The 22,435-nt window shown below is 41.1% G+C and overlaps 2 protein-coding genes across 2 annotated transcripts in view; one reads left to right on the forward strand and one right to left on the reverse strand.

The window, feature by feature from the left end:
* Positions 1–7,702, reverse strand: part of PIGB (phosphatidylinositol glycan anchor biosynthesis class B) — a 28,733-nt gene extending 21,031 nt beyond the window's left edge. Inside the window, exons 1-4 of the mRNA XM_020981284.2 lie at positions 7,476–7,702; positions 4,413–4,548; positions 3,862–3,979; positions 2,422–2,526 (exon numbers count right to left, since the gene is read on the reverse strand). Coding sequence (XP_020836943.1) covers positions 2,422–2,526; positions 3,862–3,979; positions 4,413–4,548; positions 7,476–7,605 — 489 coding nt within the window. The 5' untranslated portion in view covers positions 7,606–7,702. The remainder of the gene's footprint in view (positions 1–2,421; positions 2,527–3,861; positions 3,980–4,412; positions 4,549–7,475) is intronic.
* Positions 7,703–7,761: 59 nt separating this feature from the next.
* On the forward strand, positions 7,762–10,762 carry PIGBOS1 (PIGB opposite strand 1). Its single transcript, XM_020981318.2, has 2 exons — positions 7,762–7,867; positions 10,318–10,762. Exon 2 carries the CDS (start codon positions 10,394–10,396, stop codon positions 10,556–10,558), a length of 165 nt encoding a protein of 54 aa, XP_020836977.1. The 5' UTR covers positions 7,762–7,867; positions 10,318–10,393; the 3' UTR covers positions 10,559–10,762.
* Positions 10,763–22,435: the final 11,673 nt, after the last annotated feature.

The raw sequence follows: 22,435 nt of genomic DNA on the forward strand, positions 1-22,435 counted from the left end.
ACATACTTGTTGAATGATTTCTGATCAGTGATCTACAATACACTTGGCTTCGTTTTTACCAAATGTACAAGATTTACTGGAATGCTAAATAATCTTATGAAATAGTTAAAGCCTAACTGCTTTATGACCCCGAAATGTGATTATTTAAATGGGACACTGTGTTTCGATTCTGAAGACAGATAAGTGTTAAACTGGCAACAGTTAAATGGATTCATTATATAAAATTTAAAATAATAAAGCTTTATAAAAATTAAAGTTACTTATCATTTCCAAAAGTATCACTAGGGAATAAACTAGTTGTATACTTCCAGGTGCTTATATGATCCTGGAGAAATCAGAAGGAGAAATTTAAAGGTCTTCCTCACCAAGAGAAGACCCAACAGAAAAAGCTCTCTTAGTGTGTACAATAATGTTTAAAAATTATTCAGATGTATCATTTCCTAATCAAAGTGTTATGATGCTTCCATTAATTCATTTTTAAAAATATTTTGATAGTTCAAATATATTCAACTTTTATAAGAATTATTCAGTCAGATTTCCTAAAAATAATCAATAAATTATTGCACAATTTGCCTGAGAAATGGAAATGTCTATGTACTAAAATCCTAATGCTAAGGTTACATGACTGAATTGAACTCTACACTAATTTTAGTAATTAACTGTTTTCACAATTATGCTATGTTACTGTTTATACTATCAGCTTATTCATAATAAATAAGCTTTCTTTACTTTTTAGGTTTTTTGGAGGAAAAAGAAAAAATTCAAATTGTAATCATGCTATGTAAATTTCATCTTCTGCAGCTGGGAATACATGGGGAGAATAGAGGAAAGAACACAATCTTTTTTAATTGTGAAAAATTATGCTAAATAGTTCTATGCTAAACAGATTAATTTTTTTTTTTTGCTTTTTGGTGAGGCAATTGGGGTTAAATGACTTGCCTAGGGTCACACAACTAGTAAGAGTCAGGTGTCTGAGGCTGCATTTGAACTCAGGTCTTCCTGACTCCAAGGCCAGAGCTCTATCCACTGCACCACCTTGTTGCCCTAAACAGATGATTTTTAAGGCATAGGGATGCTTACCTCTTGTATCTTTATAGTAACTCATTTGACTTGTACCTTTCTCTTTCCCCAAAATTAAATTTATAAAATATAGTGGGTAGTTTTCTGGCAATATGTAATATGCATCTATAGGCATCCTCAAGCCATGTTCCATAAATCAGATTGTAAGCATTAATAGCTCTAATATTTTGGCTCTTTCTGTTGTTTTTCTAGTTCTGAGTAGACCCCTATGTTTAGTATTTGAGACCTGGACCCATTTTTAATAACCAACTAGAAAGAAACAGGGAAGAGGGGAAAAAAATCAAGAAACAATCTTGAGGCCTTTAATACTGAAACTATAATTTGAAAATGGTCTAAAATGGACTACAGTCTTTAGAGATACATGAAAATTGAATACAGGACACAGTGGACCTTGATTATTTCCTAAACCTATACATAGCTTTGGGGGAAAATCTTAGTATTGTTCTTTCCTGTGGAGAGGACTGATACCTAAACAAAAAAACAAGAACATTAGTAAATTCCTCAAACCCTTTACTTAATGGTTTTTAAAAAGAATGAGAATGAAGTAAGGCAACTTGGGTATAAAGAAAAGAACAATGGATTTGGCACCAGAGGTCCTGTCTTCAAATCTTGACTTTGCTACTTAGCAGTGTGGTATTAGGCAAGTCCCTCAACCTCTCTGGGCTTCAGTTTCATCATCTTTAGAATAGTAGGGATGGACTATAAGATGCTTAAGGTCCCTTTTAGCTCTAAATGTTAAGATTCTATGAATTTTGAGTTAAAGTGCCTGTAGTTTTATTAAAATATTATATTTTCAGTAGTTAGCAGTAGTAACAGTAGGCTGAGTATCCCTTAAAAAAGGATTGAGAGGAAGGGAGATGCAGCAACTGTTTGTAATGACAGGTTTCAAGACCATCTACATAATTACATGAATTGTTTGCTGCAAATAAAAACATACATTTATGCACATGTGTACATATGTGTACACACACACACACACACACACGGTACAGTGTGTAGAATGCTGTGCTTGGAGTCAGAAAGACCTGAATCTGAATTCTTCCTCAGGCACTTAATAGCTGTGTGACTCTGGGCAAGTCAATTAACCTCTGTTTGCTTGTTTCTTCATCTGTAAAACTTGGATGATAATAGCACCTATATCTACACGTTTTTGTAGGGATCAAACTGACAACATAAAGCACTTTGCAAACTTTAAAGTGTTATATAAATCCTAGATATTATTACTGAAATTGTTAATGGGTACTTGTAACAACAGAATTCTAGCTCTTTTTCTATATAATTTATGCCCATATCAATCAATCAACTAACATGCAGTTTTAAAGAGTTTAGGGAAAGACATACCACCCATTTTGCCACCTCTTGGTTTTCTAGTTGCCTCATCAATGAGTAAAGCTTCACATCTGCTACAGCAGACAGAAGTGCTTGGGCAAGCCTGGGAACCCAAATCTAAAAAAGCAAAAAGAGAAAAATAAAAGTCTGTTGTACAAAATGAAAAAAGCAGCTATAAACACTGGTTCAATTGGCATCCTAAGTGCCAAATCTGACCTACCGCTAAGAGAGTTTACATAATTTACCAGATGAAAGGCATAAAAATGAAGAATTATATAAGGACTATCATTTAAATATTAAGTTTGGATAGCTAGTACTTAGCACTTTGATGCAGCTGTGATCTTATTAAAAGGGCACTCTCCAACAATGCAGACTGTAGTCCATTCATCCTTGGCCATTACTATATTAGTGACTAATAAAAAGGTAACTCAAAATTATAAGCAATGTTAGCCACTTGATTATTGTATATACCATTTGGGAAGAATATTTAGTTTTTTAATAATGCAATTATTTGAAATAAGGGTCAAAATAAAGGGTTCTCTTAAGTTTTCAAAATCATATTTTTGGTCAAAATAACAATTCCTACCAAAGCCTCATAACTCATCAATCACTTAGAAATCTGTGATTTGGCTCTTTAATAAACTTTGAACTAGCCAGTTATAAGGCTATATACATAGTAATCACTCAGAAGAATAACACTTGTCAGGTTTTTTTGTTCCTTTTTATATAACTAATATATTTCTGAAAAGCCATATATATGTTTAACTTTTGTCAATCGAATTGTTTTTCCATTAAAATTCCAGAGGTGTTTTTACCTTCAACTGTCAATAACTCCTAGCTAAAATTTTTCTCCTAAGTTAAAAAATATCATTGGGAAAACACTATCTGTGGTGACAACTTTTGTAAATATTATCTTACATTTATTTATACAGCCTTTTGCAAAACATTTGTGTATACTTTATGAGAAACAATGGAAAGAACAATGAACTTCAGAGTCACAAGAACTGTCTGGTCCCTGTTCTGACACTTACAGATAGTGTGATGAGACAAGTTACAACTTCTCTGAGCTTCAGTTAATTCATTTATAAAATGGCAATAATACTTGCAGTTCCTATCTATCAGGGTTTGTTGTGAGGCAACTCCTATGTAAACTGTGAAGCTCTTTATGTTTGGGGTTTTAAAATCAGGTTTTCTTTACACAGGGCTGGCCTATACTGAATCTTATATTAGATGCTACACCTATAGAGTGATTAATATGTCACAGGTCTTTGGGACCAAGGACCTCACAGCTATGATCTTGACCTATGATACCCAGCTCCACAGCACTGAATCGCAATGAAACAAACTTACATTGTGCAAATATTAATATTTTGCTTGCTATATGATCTGTTACAGCAAAATGAAATAAACCCAGCAGTAACAAATAGCCTGGTTACTTTTATTTAAACTTACCAGCAACTGGACACTATCCTTTGCGAAGAGATACAGAATCTTATAAATGCTTGCAAAGATTAAGGGGTAAGAGTAACCTCTCAAACCTTCAACCCATTCCCAGGTCAAATAACCATAATTAATAATATTAAGGACAAAATGACAAATAATATAAAAGTATAAAATACTTTTCCTATTCAATTCTCATCTCAAATTTCAAAAAGCACATTCTTTGTTTTTTAACAATGATTCAAAAAGCACTCAGGCCAAAATACTTCCCCTTTTTTTTAATTGGAATTCTAGGAAAAGCCCCCTTCACTATCCAGACTCCAAGCCACCAAAGGTCCATAGCATATTTTCTACTCAGTATCCTTCCACAACATGCAGCATATTGGTGCTTAAGAGATTACTACTGAATGCTTATTGAAGCAACACTGCCCCTAAAGAAAAGTACAAAAGGCGGATTAGAGAAAAATAAGAAAACTGAAAATTAGTTTCAAACACGTATTAGGGGTTGAGCATAAAACCTAAAACATTTTTAGTTTGGGGAAAAAAAGAACTCTAAAGGATATTTGAAAACCATGTGATGTGCAACTTCAAGAGACTGCCAATATTCGTCAGGAACAAAGCTTGTCTGGACTAAAAAGCAGTTAAGTATTCTTAGAGAAATGGTAAACAAGACCAGGTAAATGTTTTCACCAAGAAGATCTGAGAAAGCAAAATGAACATTTGTGGTACCAACGTTAAACAGGTTAATTTCCCCTTAATCTAACTTATTTTGCTACAGCCATACAACTGAAGCATTTTTAGTAAGCAGCCCTTGTCTAAGTCTTAGAGATCTTGGCCTCACCCATTTAAGATCATTTCCTAGAGATGGTCCTAGGAGAGAATAGACTCCTATTCCTGCCAACTCTAATGGCCAGGAACCCCACTAGATGATTTTAGACCATTATGTGCCATTGAGCTTTGAAAAAGGATGTTCTCTACCATGTCTGTACACATACCAAAATGTTATGAGAGACAACATGGAGCAGTGGACAGTCAGGAAGAACTGATTTCAGGTTCAAGTCTTGCCTCTTGCCATTTGGTAACTATGTGAATCTTATACAGTCAGGGATCTGCAATGTGAAGGTCATGGCCCCATGGGGGCCTGTGGAATAACTTTAAGGGGGCTATACTGAGTTGATCCAAAAGGGATATGTGACCAACCAATGGGGAGATAATCTTATCATTACGGCACCCCATAAACACTACCCATCACACCCCTTCCAGCTTCCCAAGAGAATGGTCATAACCTATCCAGCCCCAAACTCCCAGCTGATGAGCTTACCATTGAGCTTTTGTTTTACAATGGAAAGAGGGATGAATAGAAATGAATGGTTTGTGATTACATTATACATACCCCAACGTCACCTTTCTTCCAAACCTTTTCTGTGGAGGGTACCATGATCCTTCTAGTCACACAGGTTTTATCCTTATCTCCTCTACCTCACCTCTCATAACAAACCAGTGATCAAATATCATTACTTCCACAACATCTTTCCCATTAGGTTCTTCTCCACTTACATAGCCAATACCAAAATCAGCACATACATTTTGAGGGTTTGTGATCAAAAACTTTTTACTGATGGGATGCAGTCATAAAAATTTGTAGCCCATTGCCCTAGGCCATTCTCTAAGACTGTAAGTTGAAGAACTTGACAACTGCATTGGTGGAAGAAGGTGCCTCTCTGGGATTATTTTATGCTAATGAAAACATAGTGGGGGAGATACAATTTCATACATGTGATTTGCATAAAGAGAAACTTTGGTTTGGCATGTAATGGGTTAACAACTCCTACATGTAGTTCTTCGTGGAAAAATCTATTAATAAGTTGCTTGGGACTTGGCACTACAGCTCCGGACATGTACAGCGCAGCAGTACACCACTTATAGGTAGATATGTCGTTGGTCTGCTCATGAGATCTTACTCTGAGATATCTGCTTTTTTTAATTTGACTGTCACCTGGATTCCAGGTCTCTCTTATTCTCCTCCCCTTTGACACAGTGCCACACTGCTGGGGCTAGTACAGCATGTATAGCCTACACCATTCTCTCTTTGCCTGGTACACAAAGATAAATTTTGCCAGTCTAACTCTTAGATGAAGTTATAGTTATTCTCTGCTTCTGTGAATTCAGGCATAGTGTTTCCTAGTAATGTGATGAAGATTCCATATTTGTTAAGGTTCTGATGTCTGGCTGTAGAGGATACGTATGCTACAATTACCACCTTCCTCTCCTTTGAATGGGCTCAACTTTTCCCTCTAGGTCTTTGCAATTAGGGGAAAGAAAGAAGTAAGGTGGCAGCTAGGTGGCGCAGTGAATAGAACACCAGCCCTGAAGTCAGGAGGACCTGAGTTCAAATCCAGCCTCAGACCAAACACTTGACAAGTACTAGCTGTGTGACCCTGGGCAAGTCACTTAACCCCAACTGCCTAAAAATTAAAGAAAAAGAAAGAAAGAAAGAAGGAAGTGCTATATAGGGCCATACCCTACTCTGGTCCTACTGTTCCCTCTCTCTAATCCAAAAAGTGCTTCCTCCTTTCTAGGTAGAGGAGCAGAAATACAGTTCTAGCGCTCGACTGTTCCTAAAAACTTAACTGGGCAGGTCAACCTCCCCTCCTCAAACCCGTTGGCTGCAAATTTGGGAGGCTGAACCAGACGGGGTGTTCTTAAACTTTTTAGTGTCTTGGACCCTTAGCAGTCTGGTGATGTTATGGGCTCCTTTTCCAAATGTTTCTAACCGCATAAAACACAGGATTACAAAGGAAAGCAATTATTTAAGTAAAGATGTATTTTTTTCCCATTCAAGTTCAGGGACCCCCTTGGGCCCTATTTTTGAACCTATGAACAAGATTCTATTCCTATTCAATTTTATCCTATTAGATCTGGACTTTTTTTTTAAGGCAATTGGGGTGTGACCCTTGCCCAGGGTCACACAGCTACTGTCTGAGGCCGAATTTGAACTCAGGTCCTCTTGACTGGAAGGCAGGTCACCCAGCTGCCCCTAGAACTGGCCTATTGGGACGACTTCACTCGGTGTGGAGGGTGACCCGGTTCGTTCCTAGGCCTTAAGCTCGGATGGGTGGAAGGGTTTTAGGGCCCGGAAGGTGGGGCTGTGGGGGAAGAGTTTGAAGCGAGGGAGGCTCATTCCCAGGTGGGCTCCAGGGCCTCCCCACCCCACGGAAACCACAGGCCCTCATGCGAGCCCCGGGGGTGTGCGGGGCTCCCGCGCCCTTCCCGGCTTCCCGCCGACCGGACGTTTACAAAAGAGACACAACAAACGCGGAGGGCGGGGGGAGGGGAGCAAGACCAGCTTCCTGCTCGAGAGGGAGAGGGAGCTGGGGATCGTGAGGGCGGAAGGGAGGAGGGAAGGCACTGTAGGCACCCGCGCTGCGAAACAATCCGCAGTTATTACAAATAATAAGCAATGCGGAAAAGGGGTCGGAGCGGAGGGAGGAGGGCGGTGGAGGGGCTTTAAAAGCTCTCCCAGGAGTTAGAGCGGGAGCCCGGTGGCGGGCTCGGCATTCTGGGTCCTAGTGCCCCGTTCTCCAGCTCGTCCCAAGCCCCGCTCCGCGCCTCCCTCCTTCCCTCACCGAAGCGGCTCCCAGCGCGCCCTTCCGGGGGGCTGCTGTACAATACAGACTTTCTCTTCCTCAGCTTCACCGTCTCGGGGGAGCTGCTCCGGCGCCTCCTGAAGAAGAGGCTGCCCCTGGCCCGCTCCATGGTCGAGCCAGACAGCGGCCCTGACTCCTGGCCGCGCGCCCCTCCAGACCTCCGCGGCTCACCAGGTGAATGAGAAGCGTGTGACTTCGCCCTTCGCTCTGCTTGGCCTCTTCGAGCCGCCGTAGCTGACGGGCGCAGGGGTGCCTGGGAATTGGAGGATTTTCTTCTAAGTCCCGGCCCAGGTGCCACATTCCTTCCGGAGCGGCCTTCTGCGCTGTACCCGAGGAGTCGTAACCCCGGAGCGGCCTCAGGCTCAGGGAAGGTGAGGGGCCGCGGGCCATCTCTGCCCTGTTTTCGCTTTTCTCCCGCGGGAGCGATGGAGGGGCAGTTCCCAGATGGAGACGAGAGCCCCTCGGCCGGCAGCCGCTCAGGAGGTTTCTTCTGAGCCTCTCGATGAGCCTAGACGATTCTTAAAATAGTTTTAACTTCATGTGGCCCCTCGAGTCACGGAGGGGCTGGACCCCGGGGAGGAGCTGACTAATGGCAGGTGGAGGCGGAAGACCCGGGACCAAATCTTTGCCCGGCGCTTACAAGCTGTGTGACTCTGGGCAGATCACTTGCCCTCTCTGGGCCTCAGTGTCTGCATCACTTTTACTGGTCCAGATGATCTCTAAGTCCCCTTCCAGCCCTAGATCTCATAAATCTTAGAAGTCATCCTACTTGGAGTTGGGAACAAAAGTCTCTTGCTTCCCAGGACTTTTGGGGAAAAGCCATTGCTTTTCTAACGGAGGCTTAAGACCCTCACCAGATCCATATTTGGTCATTTATTCATTCATTTACCCATTTAGTAAGCACTTTTTGGAGGGTGCTGCTAGGAGCTGGAGGAGATACAGGATTTAGATAATTCATTGCAACAAATGTAATTTGCTCCTTGCAGGGCACCGGGATAGGTGCAGGGAATACAAGGTTAAAAAAAATTAGACAAAAAACTTTGCATTTAAGGAGCTGACATTCTAATAGTGAGGAGGTTACCAAATCTATGTAAGTAAGTACAAAGCATTTGGAAGCCAGAGTGATCATTAACAACCGGGGTGGCTCAAGGAAAGCTACGTGAAGAAGGTGCCACCCTAGTTGATCTTTGAAGATTGGCAAGGTTGGAGAGACAGAGCTGACAACCCAAGGAACTGAATGGGGAATGGAGATGGGAGATAAAATCTCAAATTTGGGAAATGTCTAGTATTCTAGTTTGGCAGGAAAAGAGTTTATGGAGGGGCATCATATAAAATCAGGCTAGGCCAGGTGATAATAGCTGACATTTATATAATACTTTGGTTGTGTACTTTATCTCATGTGACCCTCACACTACAGCCCTATAAAATAAGCATTACAGATATTATTCTCATTTTACAGATGAGGCCCACAGAGGTTAAATAACTTGCCCAGCTTCTAGTCAGACAGGTAATAAGTGCCAGAGGTGGGATTTGAATGCAGATTTTTCTTAGTCCATGTCAATTATTTTGTCCTCTATGCTATACTGCCTTCATTGTAGAGGACCTTAAATTCTAGGCTAAGGAGTTTCTATTTTATACTACAGCAGTGGGAAGCCACCGAAGGTTTTAACTGGAGGGTGAGCAGACCCAGACCTCTACCTTTGGAAGATTGTTTTGGTATATATGTGGGGAATAGAATATAAAGAGACACTGGCCCCTATCCTCACTGACTGTTGTTGTTTTGGTTTTTTTTTTGATGGGGTGGAGGGAGGACTGTGTAGAAGACAAACCAGCTAACCTTGATGTTCGGTATTGCATGAGGAGGGTACAAATTAAAATGCTGTATGAAGTTCAAGAGGAGATTCTTACCAACATTTTTTTGAGAAAGGGTCCATGTCAGAGGTTAAAAATCTGATCTGAGAAGAGGTGAGCTGGGCAGCTGCATTTTGTATAAATGCTATATGAAGTTCAGGAGGAAGAGGTGGAGATTAAGAATCACAGAAGGTTTCATGGAACAGTTGATATTTGAGTTGGGCTTTAAAGGATGAATAGGAATTCACCATTCTGAGCATAGATGATAATGAACTGAGGCAGGGAGGTGGGAAAGTGAAGAGCAGCAGGACATATTTGGGGGACCACAAGTTAGTACAGTTTAGGCAGATTATATGGTACATGTAAGGCAAAGTAGATAGACTGCTGGGCCTGAAATCAGGAAGATTCATCTTCCTGAGTTCAGATCTGGTCTCAGACACTAGAGTGACTCTAAGTAAGTCACTTAACCCTGTTTGCCTCAGTTCTTTATCTGTAAAATGAACTGGAGAAGGAAATGGCAAGTCAGTTTAGTATCTTTGCCGAGAAAACCCCCAATGGGGCCATGAAGAGTTGGACACAACTGAACAACAAAGGAATAATATGTGACAAATTTATAAAGGAGGAATAGCACTGTATTGTGAAGAATTTTGAATGCTAAGGAAAGGAATTTTTATTTCACTGGTAGGTAATAAGAATTCAGAAAATTTTAAAGAATGAAATTCCTTGATTGGAAATATTGAAAAGGTGAATACATGGAAATCCATGGGTATTTCTCTCTCCCCCAAATTTGATGACAGTGAAATGACCATGTAATTTGTTTTATGAGAAAAATCATTTATCCATCAAACTTGCCATTCTAGATAGTACACCATGCCAAGCTCCATTGTCTCCCAAAATAACAAAGAGTACATAAAATATTAAAGGATGATATGCCAAATTAATATTTTCCATTTTCTTTTTTTGTATACAGATCTGAAGATATTTCCACGGATATACACATTTAACTTTTGAAAACATCCTTGTGGTCTTCTGCATTTGTTGATAAGATGTTTGGTAGATTGACTTTCCCTCAAATGTTTCTTGCATGTGTCCTTGGAGTTGCTGGAGGAATCTATATTTATCAACCAATCTTTGAACAGTATTCTCGAGATCAGAAAATTTTAAAGGAAAAGTCACAAATTGTTCAAGAATCAGAAGAGAAGAAAACTTAATGATGGACTTGAACTGTACTAGGTGCTTAAAACCCAAGTCTTTGACAAGATATACCTATTATTATTTTGAGCATGATTAAGTCAAGGATAATGATCTAGTGGTTCTTAACACTGTTTGAACTTTTTATATACTTTTTTCTTGTTTGTCATATTGTCCTAAGCCTACTGATTTCCTATCACTAAAATCAGTATCTTAATGTTGTAGTTCTATGCTTGGCACCAATTTCCTTAAACTTGTAGTGTGGCCACTTGCTTTTGGTGGCAGTTTTGGGGAGGTCTACACAAGTGAGTATTAGTGGTGTTTACAGTAGCAGGTGTAGGACAGGAGTTTTTAACCTGAAATCCATGGACTCTGGCGGGGGATGGGGGGAGAGGGAGGGTCTACAGATTTCAAAGGTGGGGGAGGTCCTGATCTTCTATAAGAAAAAGATTACATCTTCATTTCAGAATTCTTGGTTTCTTTTTCAATCTTATATATTTTATGTATTCAAAAACATTTTTCGAAAAGGGATCCATGACAGAAACGGTTGAGAATCCCTGATTTGGGAGGAGATGAGCTGGGTACCTGCCTGATGCAGAAGCTTCCACACTTAGCTTCAGAAGATTCAAAAGCATGCCACCTGACCAGAAGCTCCTCATTGCTCTAGTCTTCTCCCCAACCTTCACCTTTGCTGTCTTCAGTCTCTGGTAAAGTGGAGAATTATTAAGAGTTGGACTGACAGATACAGTTGGGACACTTGGCAAGTTCACAGGAAAAGTTTGTGGACAGGAAAGGTGATAGAGTGCACGTTATATCTTGTAGTAAAAATATGTAACACCATCTTTCCATGTAACTCAACACTGATCCCCAAATTATAAACTTTGTATCAAAAAGTGGAGTAGGGAAGCAAAAGAGGAAATCTGTAATTGAAAAAGTACTTAAAAAAAACCTAATTGTCATCTACCCAATATCAGTTTTCCAGGCTTAGTGTTTTGATAGCTTTTGTGCAGCCTCTAGCTTATATTAACAAGGATATACACAATGCTTTTAAAATATAAAGAATTATTTTCCCTTCTGAATGAATTTAGTAAAACTAGTAAGGTCTAATTTCAGTTATCTGTGATGAGTACATAAAATTAAAATCTATAAATAATTAACAAAATGAGATACTAGGATCTGGCTGGTTAACAGATGTTCTGATTTCAAATCCTGCCTCCACCAGTACAATGCAGCTAAATCACATATTTGAACAGTTGCTGGTGTTACCTACAATGTAAATGACGACACTATTTAGTTATAAAGCAGAAGTGATTGTTTTGCTAGAACTCCAAATTGCACGAACGAAGTTCTACATACAGAAATTTCACCGAAAAGATTGTTTCATCTATGTGTTATTGGGTTTAAATAAGAACATATCAGGGAAAAAGCAACTCTGAAGTTCTCTGTAAAAACAGTGGTGGTATCTACTTTAATTCCACAGTCAAATATATTCCTGGGAGAAATTTGTAGCATTGTTTTCGTAGGTAATTGTGCTAAACTGACAATATTAGTATATTCTTTGAGTCTAGCTTATTGAGAATTGTAGAAATAGCTTTCGGGTTGTTGCCTAGAGTTATCAGGAAATCACAGTTTCCTTCTAAAGCCAAAATGCCTATTCGCTTAAAATTGCATAAAAATCCATCACAATGTTCGTGGAAGCAAAACAGTCATCAGTGCTTTGGTGCCAAAGCACTAGATACCAAAAAGCCTGGGAACAAATGAGATGATAAATGAGAAGGTATTACAAGAAGTTGAAAACTCTAGACAAATTGTTCCCAAGTTACAACTTTGGGTTGTATTCCACTTAGGTTTTTTTCTCAATTAGATTGTTATACATTTTTAATAGATTCCCAGGCTAGCCCACAAAAGCCTCTTTAATAGGAAAAAAGTGACTAAGCAAGCCAAGATTGGTCCCTGAGCTCTACCTTTTCTATTTATGTGGTATTTTAAATCTTACTTGCCTTTCCCATTGAGGGGACAGGAAGACCATCATGGCTAGTCATCTGCACCGTATTTGGTAAGCTCCAATTTAGAGGCTAGGCCAAAGAACCTCTCCTTTGCTATAACTATAATAAGGTCAGGGCAGACTAGTCTGCCAGCTCACCATGGAGTTGCTCTATGAACCTCATAGACTATGCCACTGCCCGGCCCCTACTATCTTAGGGATTCAGTCAAAGGGCTGCACTTGAAGACCTAGAGAGCCACATATGGTCTGGAGGCTACAAGTTCCCTACCCCAGTCTTAGCAGTAGCAAGTCCATCATAAAAACATGTTGCTACCTGGTGCCTGGAGTTGATATTCTGTTCCATGGAGCAGTGCCATGGCTGTTCACATGGAAGGGACATTGTAAACCAGGGGTTTGTAACTCAGGTATTGCTTATACTTAAAACACCAAATATCCATCAAATGGGATATGGAACAATCAGAGATGAGTGAGGGGAAAATTGGGGCAGCTAGATTTAGCAGTGGCAGCAGACAGATAAATGAGATGAATACTAGATGTATCTAAACTACATGTACTAGATACAGCTAAACATTTTCATTTTATCCCAGAAGTTACAGGGTTCCAGGTTGTTCCTCAAAAGGAGGAACGCGTATAGCGCGGGCACTTATACAAGCCAGAGACTCATTTCAGGCACACAGGTAGGTATCTAAATTTAAGACCATTGCTAATAGTTGTCCAAAAAATAGGCTTCCCTGTGAGAAAGTTCAATATTTGTTGAATTGAAATTAAGACCAAATGTTTACTTTGGCTTTTTAGCTGCATGGTTGAACAAAGATGTTAAATAGGTGCCTATGCAATGCAGCCTGCAACACTTAAGAGTGTAACTTGAACCAGATTAAAATATAACTGGGAAATCGTTAACAAAATAAATAAAAATACAAAAGAACAGTTAATTTTTATGTAGTTGGCAGTCAACACACAGCCCACAGAGATCCTTATGTACAGTATAATAGCTCTTTCTATTTGAGTTTCATACCACTGATGTAGAGGGTATCTAAAGCTGAACTAAATGACCGTTAAGATACCTTCCAATTCTAAGAGTGATGGAAGGACAGACAGAGGCCCCTGATTCATAGCTCCAGCGTTTGTTAGGAATTGGAAGAACAAGATGTCTCATTCCTCACAATGCTGTCTAGCTCCTGCAAGCTACCAGGGTCTTGCCCTCAGGGAGCTTATAGTTTAATTGGGGAATGCAAATACACAAACACTCATGAACTCAAAAGATAACTAACAATATAGGGAAGTATATTGATACTAGATGAGTGATAACAGTTTTAGAGATTACCTCCTTTTCTATTTCACTTTTAATAAACGAATGGTATTAACCTTCCCATTTCTAGTGGTAATGACTATGGCCTTACATATCCTAAAGACTTTGAGATGTATATATGTGTGTGTGTGTGTGTGTGTGTGTATATAAAATATATATTTTGGTGAAGCAATTGGGGTTAAGTGATTTGCCCAGAGTCACACAGCTAGTGAGTGTTATGTGTCTGAGACTGGATTTGAACTCAGGTCCTCCTGACTCCAGGGCCAGTGCGCTATCCACTGTGTCACCTAGCTGCCCCGATTTTTTTTTTTAATGATTCAATTCAAGTAAACAGTTTGCTTATGTGTGCAAGTTACTGGATGGGCAGGGGGTTCTTGTCCTCAAAATGTTTAAGTTTTCGTTGAGGAAGACATCACATCAGGGAGTGATGGTTGAGGATGGTGTTTTGGTTAGGGAAATCCTACAGATGGAGTCATTGAGTAATTGACTGATGTAACCTTTCTAGGAACAGCAGTCTTGAACTGGTTCCCAATGTCAGAGGTGGAAAGCAGAGATGGGCAAATGGTATGAGGGTGGAGACACAGCACATGAAGGTGGCTGGAGAGCAGCACTGTGGTGGGCCCAGGTCAAACTGGTCTCTCAGTCAGAAGAAGCCCTGGATCCCATGATGGGAATTGGAATGCCTGGTCAGATGTGGAGAAGGAAGATGAGAATTCTGAAAGGCCAAGAGTAGGAAGTGTTTCTATTCAGAGCCCACACAATCCTGGGAGGCTACTTAAGTTCTCCAAGAGCTTTCTGAGATCTGTTTGTATCTGCAAACATGGCTTGCTAGCCTGGGGTTGGCTTCCTGGCCAGCTTCTCAGCCTCTTTACTTAATCCTTCTGCAAAGGTATTGTGGTTTGGGTAGAAATGAACCTCAGATCCACCTCCCAGACATCATCCAGAATCTTTCCCTCCTTCAATTTACAGCATTTCCCACGGAGGTTCCTGTGGGAAAAAAACTGGGCAGAGATGAGTTGCCAAGAATGGATTTATTCAAAATGCAGAGCCTCTGGGGTATTCTTTAGTCTTTTCAGATGTCTGTAGGTACAAGTGAAGGGCGTTCTCAGCAACAAGTTACCAGTAGTGACTGGTTTTATGAGCTGCGATCCAGCAGTTACTGTTTTGACCCAGTAGCAGCAATGAACAACAGGGTGTCTCTGGATAGGAGCTCAGCCGTCCAACTGTTTCAATAATCACAGGCCTTAGGTTTAAAGAAACGAAACTGGCATAAGAGTGAGTCGCTAGGTGGCAGCAAAGGCTGACAGATTTCACCAATTTGGTTCTATGTCATTTTGCTATGCAATTAGGTCATGCATCCTGTTTCTCTCACAGTTTAAGTTGCTTTTAAACTGAATTAGCCCATACCAGGAAGAACTGCATTTATAACCAATATGGTTTGTGCTCATATTTCTCTTTCCTTTGCCACCTTTGATTCCTTTTCACAGCAGAATACTTTTGCCTTTCCCCTTTTGCAGGAATTTTCTCAAAAGTCAGAAATTAGAGACCAATAAAGGATGGGACGGACGGAGCTATCTATTATGCTTAGTGAGCGTGTACGCTCTGAGTGGAAATCCTAGGCTTAGGACCTCATGGGAGGTGAACTGACAAAGGGCTGTACCCCTAAGAGAGTCAGGGTTAGGGCTCAAGTCAGCCACGCACCGGCAGCAGGGTCTGTGTCCTTGGAATCGTTTTCTGAAAGTGGCTCTTGGGAAGGCGCGTGCAAGTTTAATAAGGAATGACTAAACAAAATGCCACACTGCGACTGAAGTGGATCGTTACATGTTCATTCCCTTCCGTCCTTCCACCCATCTAAACAGTACCCTCTTTCCGCTTTCCTTCATTTCTCCTCAACTAAACATTAACCCTTTCTTTACTCCAGCTAAAAAATCTTCAGTCCCAGCTGGTAGCAACCTCACACACCACTTACTCCTTGCAGCCAAGGCCGGGAAGACCTTCGTCTGTGGGTGACAGGAAATCGGCAGCAAAGCCCAGGAACCCTAGCTAGGGGCTCCCCTCTTCCCACTGGTCCGCCCCCGCCCCCTCCGGAGTTCCAGGTGGCTTCTACCCAGTTGCAGGGGCGGGGTCCTCTCTCTAGCCTCTCCTACTTTCCCCGTGGGGCATCAGGCGGCAGGTGCAGGGCCCGTTCTGCTACTAGCTCTGGGCTCCATCCATCGCTCCTTCCCCCAGGAGGGAGAGATCAGAGGACGCCAAAGCGACCTAACTTCCCACGTGGGCGCAGGGGCCGAAGACCTCGGTTGGGAGGTACCCTGCGGGTGAGGAGGAGGAAGAGGGAGGTGTAGGAAAGAAAGGAGGACCCGCCCCCACCTCTCATCTCCTTTACGGGAAGTGATGTGGGGCCGGACGGAACATAGCCGCCAGGGACCCAAAAAAGGGCAGGCGGCAGAGTGGGCTCTGAGCGCACCGAGCGTGGACCTGCGGCTGCTTCGGGGTCGACGGGACACTGTAGACAGGTGAGGGCAAGGCAGAGATCTCCTTAGTCCGTCCCCCATGCACGAGATCGCCCGGAGTGTGGGGGCTGGGGTGTCGTTGGCTGGGTGGGAGAAGCAATGATGGGCATCTCGCTAGTGTTCCAGGGAGACGGTTCACATTTTTAAGGGGGGGGGGTTGCGGATTATGGTGGTTAGTGCAACAGGACCCGCGAGTGTTCGTTTTGGTCTGGGAGGTCAGACAAGGGGGAATGGGAGTGGTGCCCCGCTTCACCCCTAGAGCTCCAGCCCTGGGGCTTTCCTGGGCTGACCCTGGGGGAAAACTTGCTTTTAGGAGCTCTAAATCCCCCCGGGGAAGCTCCCGAGAGATGACATCTGTTTAGGGGAAGTGGTCTAGGGCTGGCCAGAAGACAGAAGTCTAAGGGATGGATTCCAGATTGAGGAGACTGGTTGGTTTGAGTAGGATACTTGGCTGGTGAGGGAAGACCGGAGGACAGAACTTAAGATCTACCTTGGCCTGTGTATCCAGATGTTGGGGAGGGATTATCCCCTCGAGAGAGGGGACTTAGAAATATAGAGAGGAAGAAAGGAGGAAAGCCCTGAGGTTTTCTTTCTTCTATACATTTTATTTTGCTTTTTAAAATTCCTTTACAACCTGTAGAGCCCAGTTGGTGGAGTTTGGCCCTAGGATGTCATTCTTTCAGTCAGCTTCTCTACAACTGGGTTTATCCAGACTTTGGCTTTGAGGTTGTGCAGATGTCTGGTGGTCATCTTTTAAGGGCAAAGCCCTTCTTCTGAGCTTCCCAATAAGTCACATACTGGGGTGTGTGTGTGTGTGTGTTCCAGAGTGTCACATCTCTCTTTTCTCTGACATGGAAGAGGAAGATGGTAGTGGGGGTCCAAGCCCTTTGGTGGTTCATGGCCTGCTCATTGGTCTCTCTTCCCATGAATATTTTCTTCACATACTGTGCTGTTCAGAGCATCTAGTATCAGGTGCTTTTCATGGTGAATAAAACAATCTCTGTAAAGAAGAAGAATTAGATAAGAAATATTAAAGTGAACTTCTGTTAGCAGGTAGCAAGGTACATGGGAAAAATCATATTTGGAATCAGGAGACTTGGGCTCCAATCCCAACTCCCAAAACCACTTAATTTTTTTGGCTCTCAGTTTCCTCCTCTTAACACAGGGATACAGAATTTTTACTGATCTACTCACAAGGTGTTTTTGAGAAAAGCACCTTATAAACACTGAGGGAAAATTATTTTCCTTCTTACTCTACCCCCTTTTTATATGACACATCTTCTTATTAAACTTTAGTTCCTCGAGGGCAATGTCTATTCTATCTAAATTTTATTTTGTCTTTCACAGAAATGTACTAGTGATCTGGCCAATAGGAGCTTAATAAAGGTTAATTGAATTGAATTGACCTTTCTCCATTGATCTCCCACTGTTCTTGCTCTTTGGCATTACTAGGAAACTTTAGGTTCTCAAACTTGTACCTTCCAAAGCAAAATTCGCCTCTAAAAGTAGACCACTGGAACCAAGAGGAATTCTGCCTTTGGTTAGAAATTAGGAGCCATAGTCAATGTTTAGCAGCCAAAACTTCAGCTTATAAACAATGAGATGACCTAACTATATAGACTAGGCAGTTACTTGTTGCCAAGAAAGCCCTAAGTGGAGTCACAAAGTCAGATGTGACTGAAAAATGACTGAACAAATTTAAGACTGAGACTGTAAGCAAAAATCTCTTTCTGATTTTTTAAAGTAAATTTCTTATAGAGAAATTTCATTTTGTGCCCCTTGCCTCATTGCCCCAGGGCTGCATGGACAGAATTGATGCCTTTGCCTTCAGGTCAGGGATGTTTGGGATTTTTCTGTGGTCTGGAATCCTTCAAGCTTTACATTAAGCCTTGATTCAGTATCCACACGAGCCCAGGCCTTCTCATCCTACATGACTCATGTCTATGTTCTCCTACAGACCTTCTGATCTTCCCAATGTACTGAAGACCTTCTTTTGCGTCTGCCCACATTGGGTGGATGTCAGTGTAGCCCAGGCTGTCCATCACTTGTGCTGTGTGTCACACCAACCTCCTGTTCTGATTATGCTTTGCACATAGTGCGGAGTTTAATAAATGTTTGAGGAATTGAATTGCAGCTATTTTGGGAACAGATGAGCAGGAAAACCCTGATAGGAAAGGTAAAATGTCTTTAAATGTAGTTTTGTGATAATAGGCCAAGTTTTGATAGCATTAAGTGCTCTGGTATTTTGTTTTTTGTTTTTGTTGGGTTTTTTTTGCATCCTAGTCTCTCTGTGGTGACTTATATTGGTTGTACAAGGCTCAAGGACCATCAGCTTCCTTTTTTTTCTTCCTTATGAAGGTTTTAAAAATTATGTACTATCGACAGAGTAAAATGGAATATTTTAGTTTCTCTGCCACCCTATCCATTGGTATAATGGTCTCTCATTTTGTTTCTCCTGTGGTGATAATAATATTAATTAATAACTCATCTTTCTGGACATACTTTAAGGTGACAAAATGCTTTTCTTCACCATCACCCTGAGAGGTGGATAGTGAAGATATTATTATACCCATTTCACAGCTGAGGAGCCTGAGGCTTAGAGAGGTTAAGAAACTTGGTTAGGGTCATAGAAGGGGTATGGGTTACTCTGATCTCTCCTGACTCTAACTCATTGTGCCATCTTAAAACAACAGACCCTTGAAATTGACTCCAACTCTATTTGTGTGTGCATGAAAGTCTTTGATCATGAAGATGATCAAAGACTGACCATATCAGAGGTCAGTTTGTTGCCTATGTGTATATCCTTTCTAAGGAAGAAAATGATACCTCCTTCTTCTCCATGCCAGCTAAGCCAGCCTAGATATTCTTCTCTATCCTAAAATTTGATCTTATGTATGCCTTTGCGTAGGCTGTGTCCTATACCTAAAAGGCTCCTCTTTTCTCACCTCTTGGAGGCTTAGCTGTCCTCAAGATTTAACTCAGTTGCCATCTACTACTTGAGCTATTTCCTCATCTCTTCTCCTTCCTTTCCAGGTTGTTAGTGCTTTCTTCCTACCTCCCAAATTAATTTGTATTTAGATATCTAGCCTTGGAGCCCGGAAGACCTGGATTCAAGTACTGCCTCTGAACACATACTGGCTGTGTGACTTTGGACAAATTACCTGACCTCTTGGTGCTCTAGGCAACTTTCTGAGACTATCTTAATCCCTATATGAAAGAAATTGCAGCTTCAGTCCCTATCCCGGTTTTTTAATTGATTTATCTGTGTCTATGTTGTTTCCTCTTACCGCCAATAAAATGTAACCTCCTTGAGGGCAAAGACTGTTATGTTTTTGTTCTTGTGTCCCTAGCACCTAACACACTACTGGTCACATAGTAGGTGCATTATAAATGCCTGTTGAAAGGAATAAGTAGAGAAGCCTGTTGGCTATATCTCAGTGTTAACCTTATAGCACTTCTAATGTTATATAATCCATGCCCAAGGGTCGCAACAGAGGTTCTTAGCCTTTTATGTGTCATGGACTCCTTTGGTAGTTTAGGGAATCCAGTGATTCCCTTCTTAGAATAATGTTTTGTTTTTATATGCATAAAATAAAATACATAAGATTACTAAGGAAGCCCAGGGTTACTGATGAGAAAGATGTAATTTTTTTCCCTATCCATTTCATATCTGAAATCTACCCGCAGGCCCCTTCCATGTACCATGTACCCCAGGTTAATAACCCCTTCTTTGTAGTGCCCTTCTATCAAACAGCAGTCAGATGACCACTCGAAAGGCACATGTGACTTTTCTGAGATCCATTTGCTTGGTGATAGACTCTTTCATTATGAATACATTTGTTGGCCTGAGTATGAAGAAAACCATGGCACTCACTCCTGCAGGTAGATGTGGTTGAGGGGGTGCTGGCCTTCAGCGGCTCTTTCACATTTTTGCTAGCTGTGCTTATTGAGAAAGAGAACCATGAAAACTAATGACATGAACTCTTTATTTCCCTATCAGCCAGGCTGCGGTATTTCAGAGCCTGTGATTTTGTTTTTCATAGCTTTGTTGATGAATTCATATATAGCCTAACCAGCTGCTGGGTCAAGGCGTTATAATAAAAAGTGGTTGCTTAGAGACCAAAGTATCTCATTGGTCTGATTTACTGGAGCCTTTCTACGAGGCCCTGGAAACAACAGTTATGCCAGTCAGGTGGATGTCTTACTAGTTATGACTAATTAGGCATAGTTGTGTAGTCGCCTCCTGTGTCTTGTTGGATTAAAAATTATCCTATTATATTTTTTGGGGGGGTATAATCTTTTATAGCTCTTTTGACCTTATCTGGAGAGTGGTGAACCAGGCAATAAATTACATATGGCAATAAATTTTTAATTAAAATTTCAATATGGCCTGTCAAATCATTTCCTAGGTTGAATTTATGGTGATGGTTGTTTATTAAGAGTGTATGTGTGTGCACGAAGTTGATTTGTATAATGTGTTTCAGTGTCTCTTAGAAATGAATTGAGGAGTAATTGAAGTGATCTGGCAGCCTCCAGAGAACGATTCTTTGGGGAAGAATGTCCTTCCAAGCTGGGTGGAAAGGTTGGAAGGAAGCAAAAGTTAAGCTAAATCGGGGGTTCTTAACCTTTTTATATCATGGATCCTTTTGACAGTTTAGGGAAGCCTGTGGGCCCCTTCTCAGAATGTTTTTAAATGCACAAAATTAAATACATAGGATTATAAAAGAATTGAAATACAGTTGAAATTGTATTGAAATACAGTTACCAAAGTACTTAGAAAAACAACATCGAAGCTCATAGGCCCTCTTACTCCCTGTCATGGACTCTGAGATCCAGTGGCGCTGGCCTCTTGGCTGTTCCTTGCGCACACTTCAACTCCATCTCTTTGTTCTGGGTATTTTCTCGAGCTGATCCCCCTGCTTGGGATTCTCTCCCTCCTCATCTCTCCCTCCTAGCTTCCCTGGCTTCCTTCATCTCCAGCTCAAATCCCATCTCCCACAAGAAGCCTCTCCTGAGCCTCCTTAATGCTAATGCCTTTCTTCTGTTGATTATCTCCAATTTATCCTGTACATATTTTGTTTGGACGTAGTTGTCTGCATGACTTCACCCCCATTAGAACATAAGCTCCTCAAAGGTAGAAACTGTCTTTTCTCTCTCTCTTTTGTATTCCTGACATTAGCACAGAGCCTGGCATTTAGCACGGTGCCTCACACATAGTAGGTACTTAATAAGTGTTTATTGACTGACAGAACCCTAGTTAAGAACACCTGCCCTAAATGGATATTTGTTCATGGAAGATCTCCAAGTCAGTAGCAGTCTAAGAGATTTCTGGTGAGGAGGAATGTGCCACCTCTTGAGAAGATACACTACCACTTCATTTTTTTTTTGTTCTGGATGTTGTAGCCTTCACTCCTAACAAAGGGAACCAAAGGTTAGATAATTCAATGCTACCTAATCCTATGACAAGTCTATATGAGAGTAGTTCCTAGTACTAGTTCCTAGGCTAATACATTTGAGAAGGGATTCATAGTTATAGGATCACAGGCTCATAGATCTAGGACTGAAAGGGAAAGGGTAATGGAATAAGCATTTATATACATGTGTATATATATATATATATATGTGTGTGTGTGTGTGTGTGTGTGTATATGTATTTATGTATATGTAGATACATATATGCACATGTATATACACATGTATATGTGTATATATGTATGTATGTCAGGCCCTGTGCTAAGCATTTTACAAATATTATTTCTGACGGAGGTGCTGTTATTATTCTGATTTTACAGTTGAGGAAACTGAAGCAAAAGTTAAATGACTTGCTCATTGTCACATAGCTAGTAAGTGCCTAAGACCAGATTTGAACTCAGGTCTTCCTGACTCTACTTTGCTACCTATCTGCCTCAGATGCCATGTAGTTCAACCCCCACATTTTACAAATGATGAGTGACTTGCCCGAGGTCACACAGATATTAAATAGTATGCTTACGAGGCAAGCTTTGAATTTACTTCCTCTGATTTCAGAGCCAACTCTATTTCCACTCTACTGTACTTCCTGCAGGCCAGAGGG

The sequence above is a fragment of the Phascolarctos cinereus genome, unplaced genomic scaffold (genome assembly GCF_003287225.1).
Source record: "Phascolarctos cinereus isolate Bilbo 61053 unplaced genomic scaffold, phaCin_HiC Scaffold_3;HRSCAF=262, whole genome shotgun sequence".
NCBI classification, from domain to species: Eukaryota; Metazoa; Chordata; class Mammalia; order Diprotodontia; family Phascolarctidae; genus Phascolarctos; species Phascolarctos cinereus.

Bases quoted from the DNA above. Each gene is read 5' to 3' on its own strand.
- PIGBOS1 (XM_020981318.2), top strand. From the start codon at position 10,394: ATGTTTGGTAGATTGACTTTCCCTCAAATGTTTCTTGCATGTGTCCTT.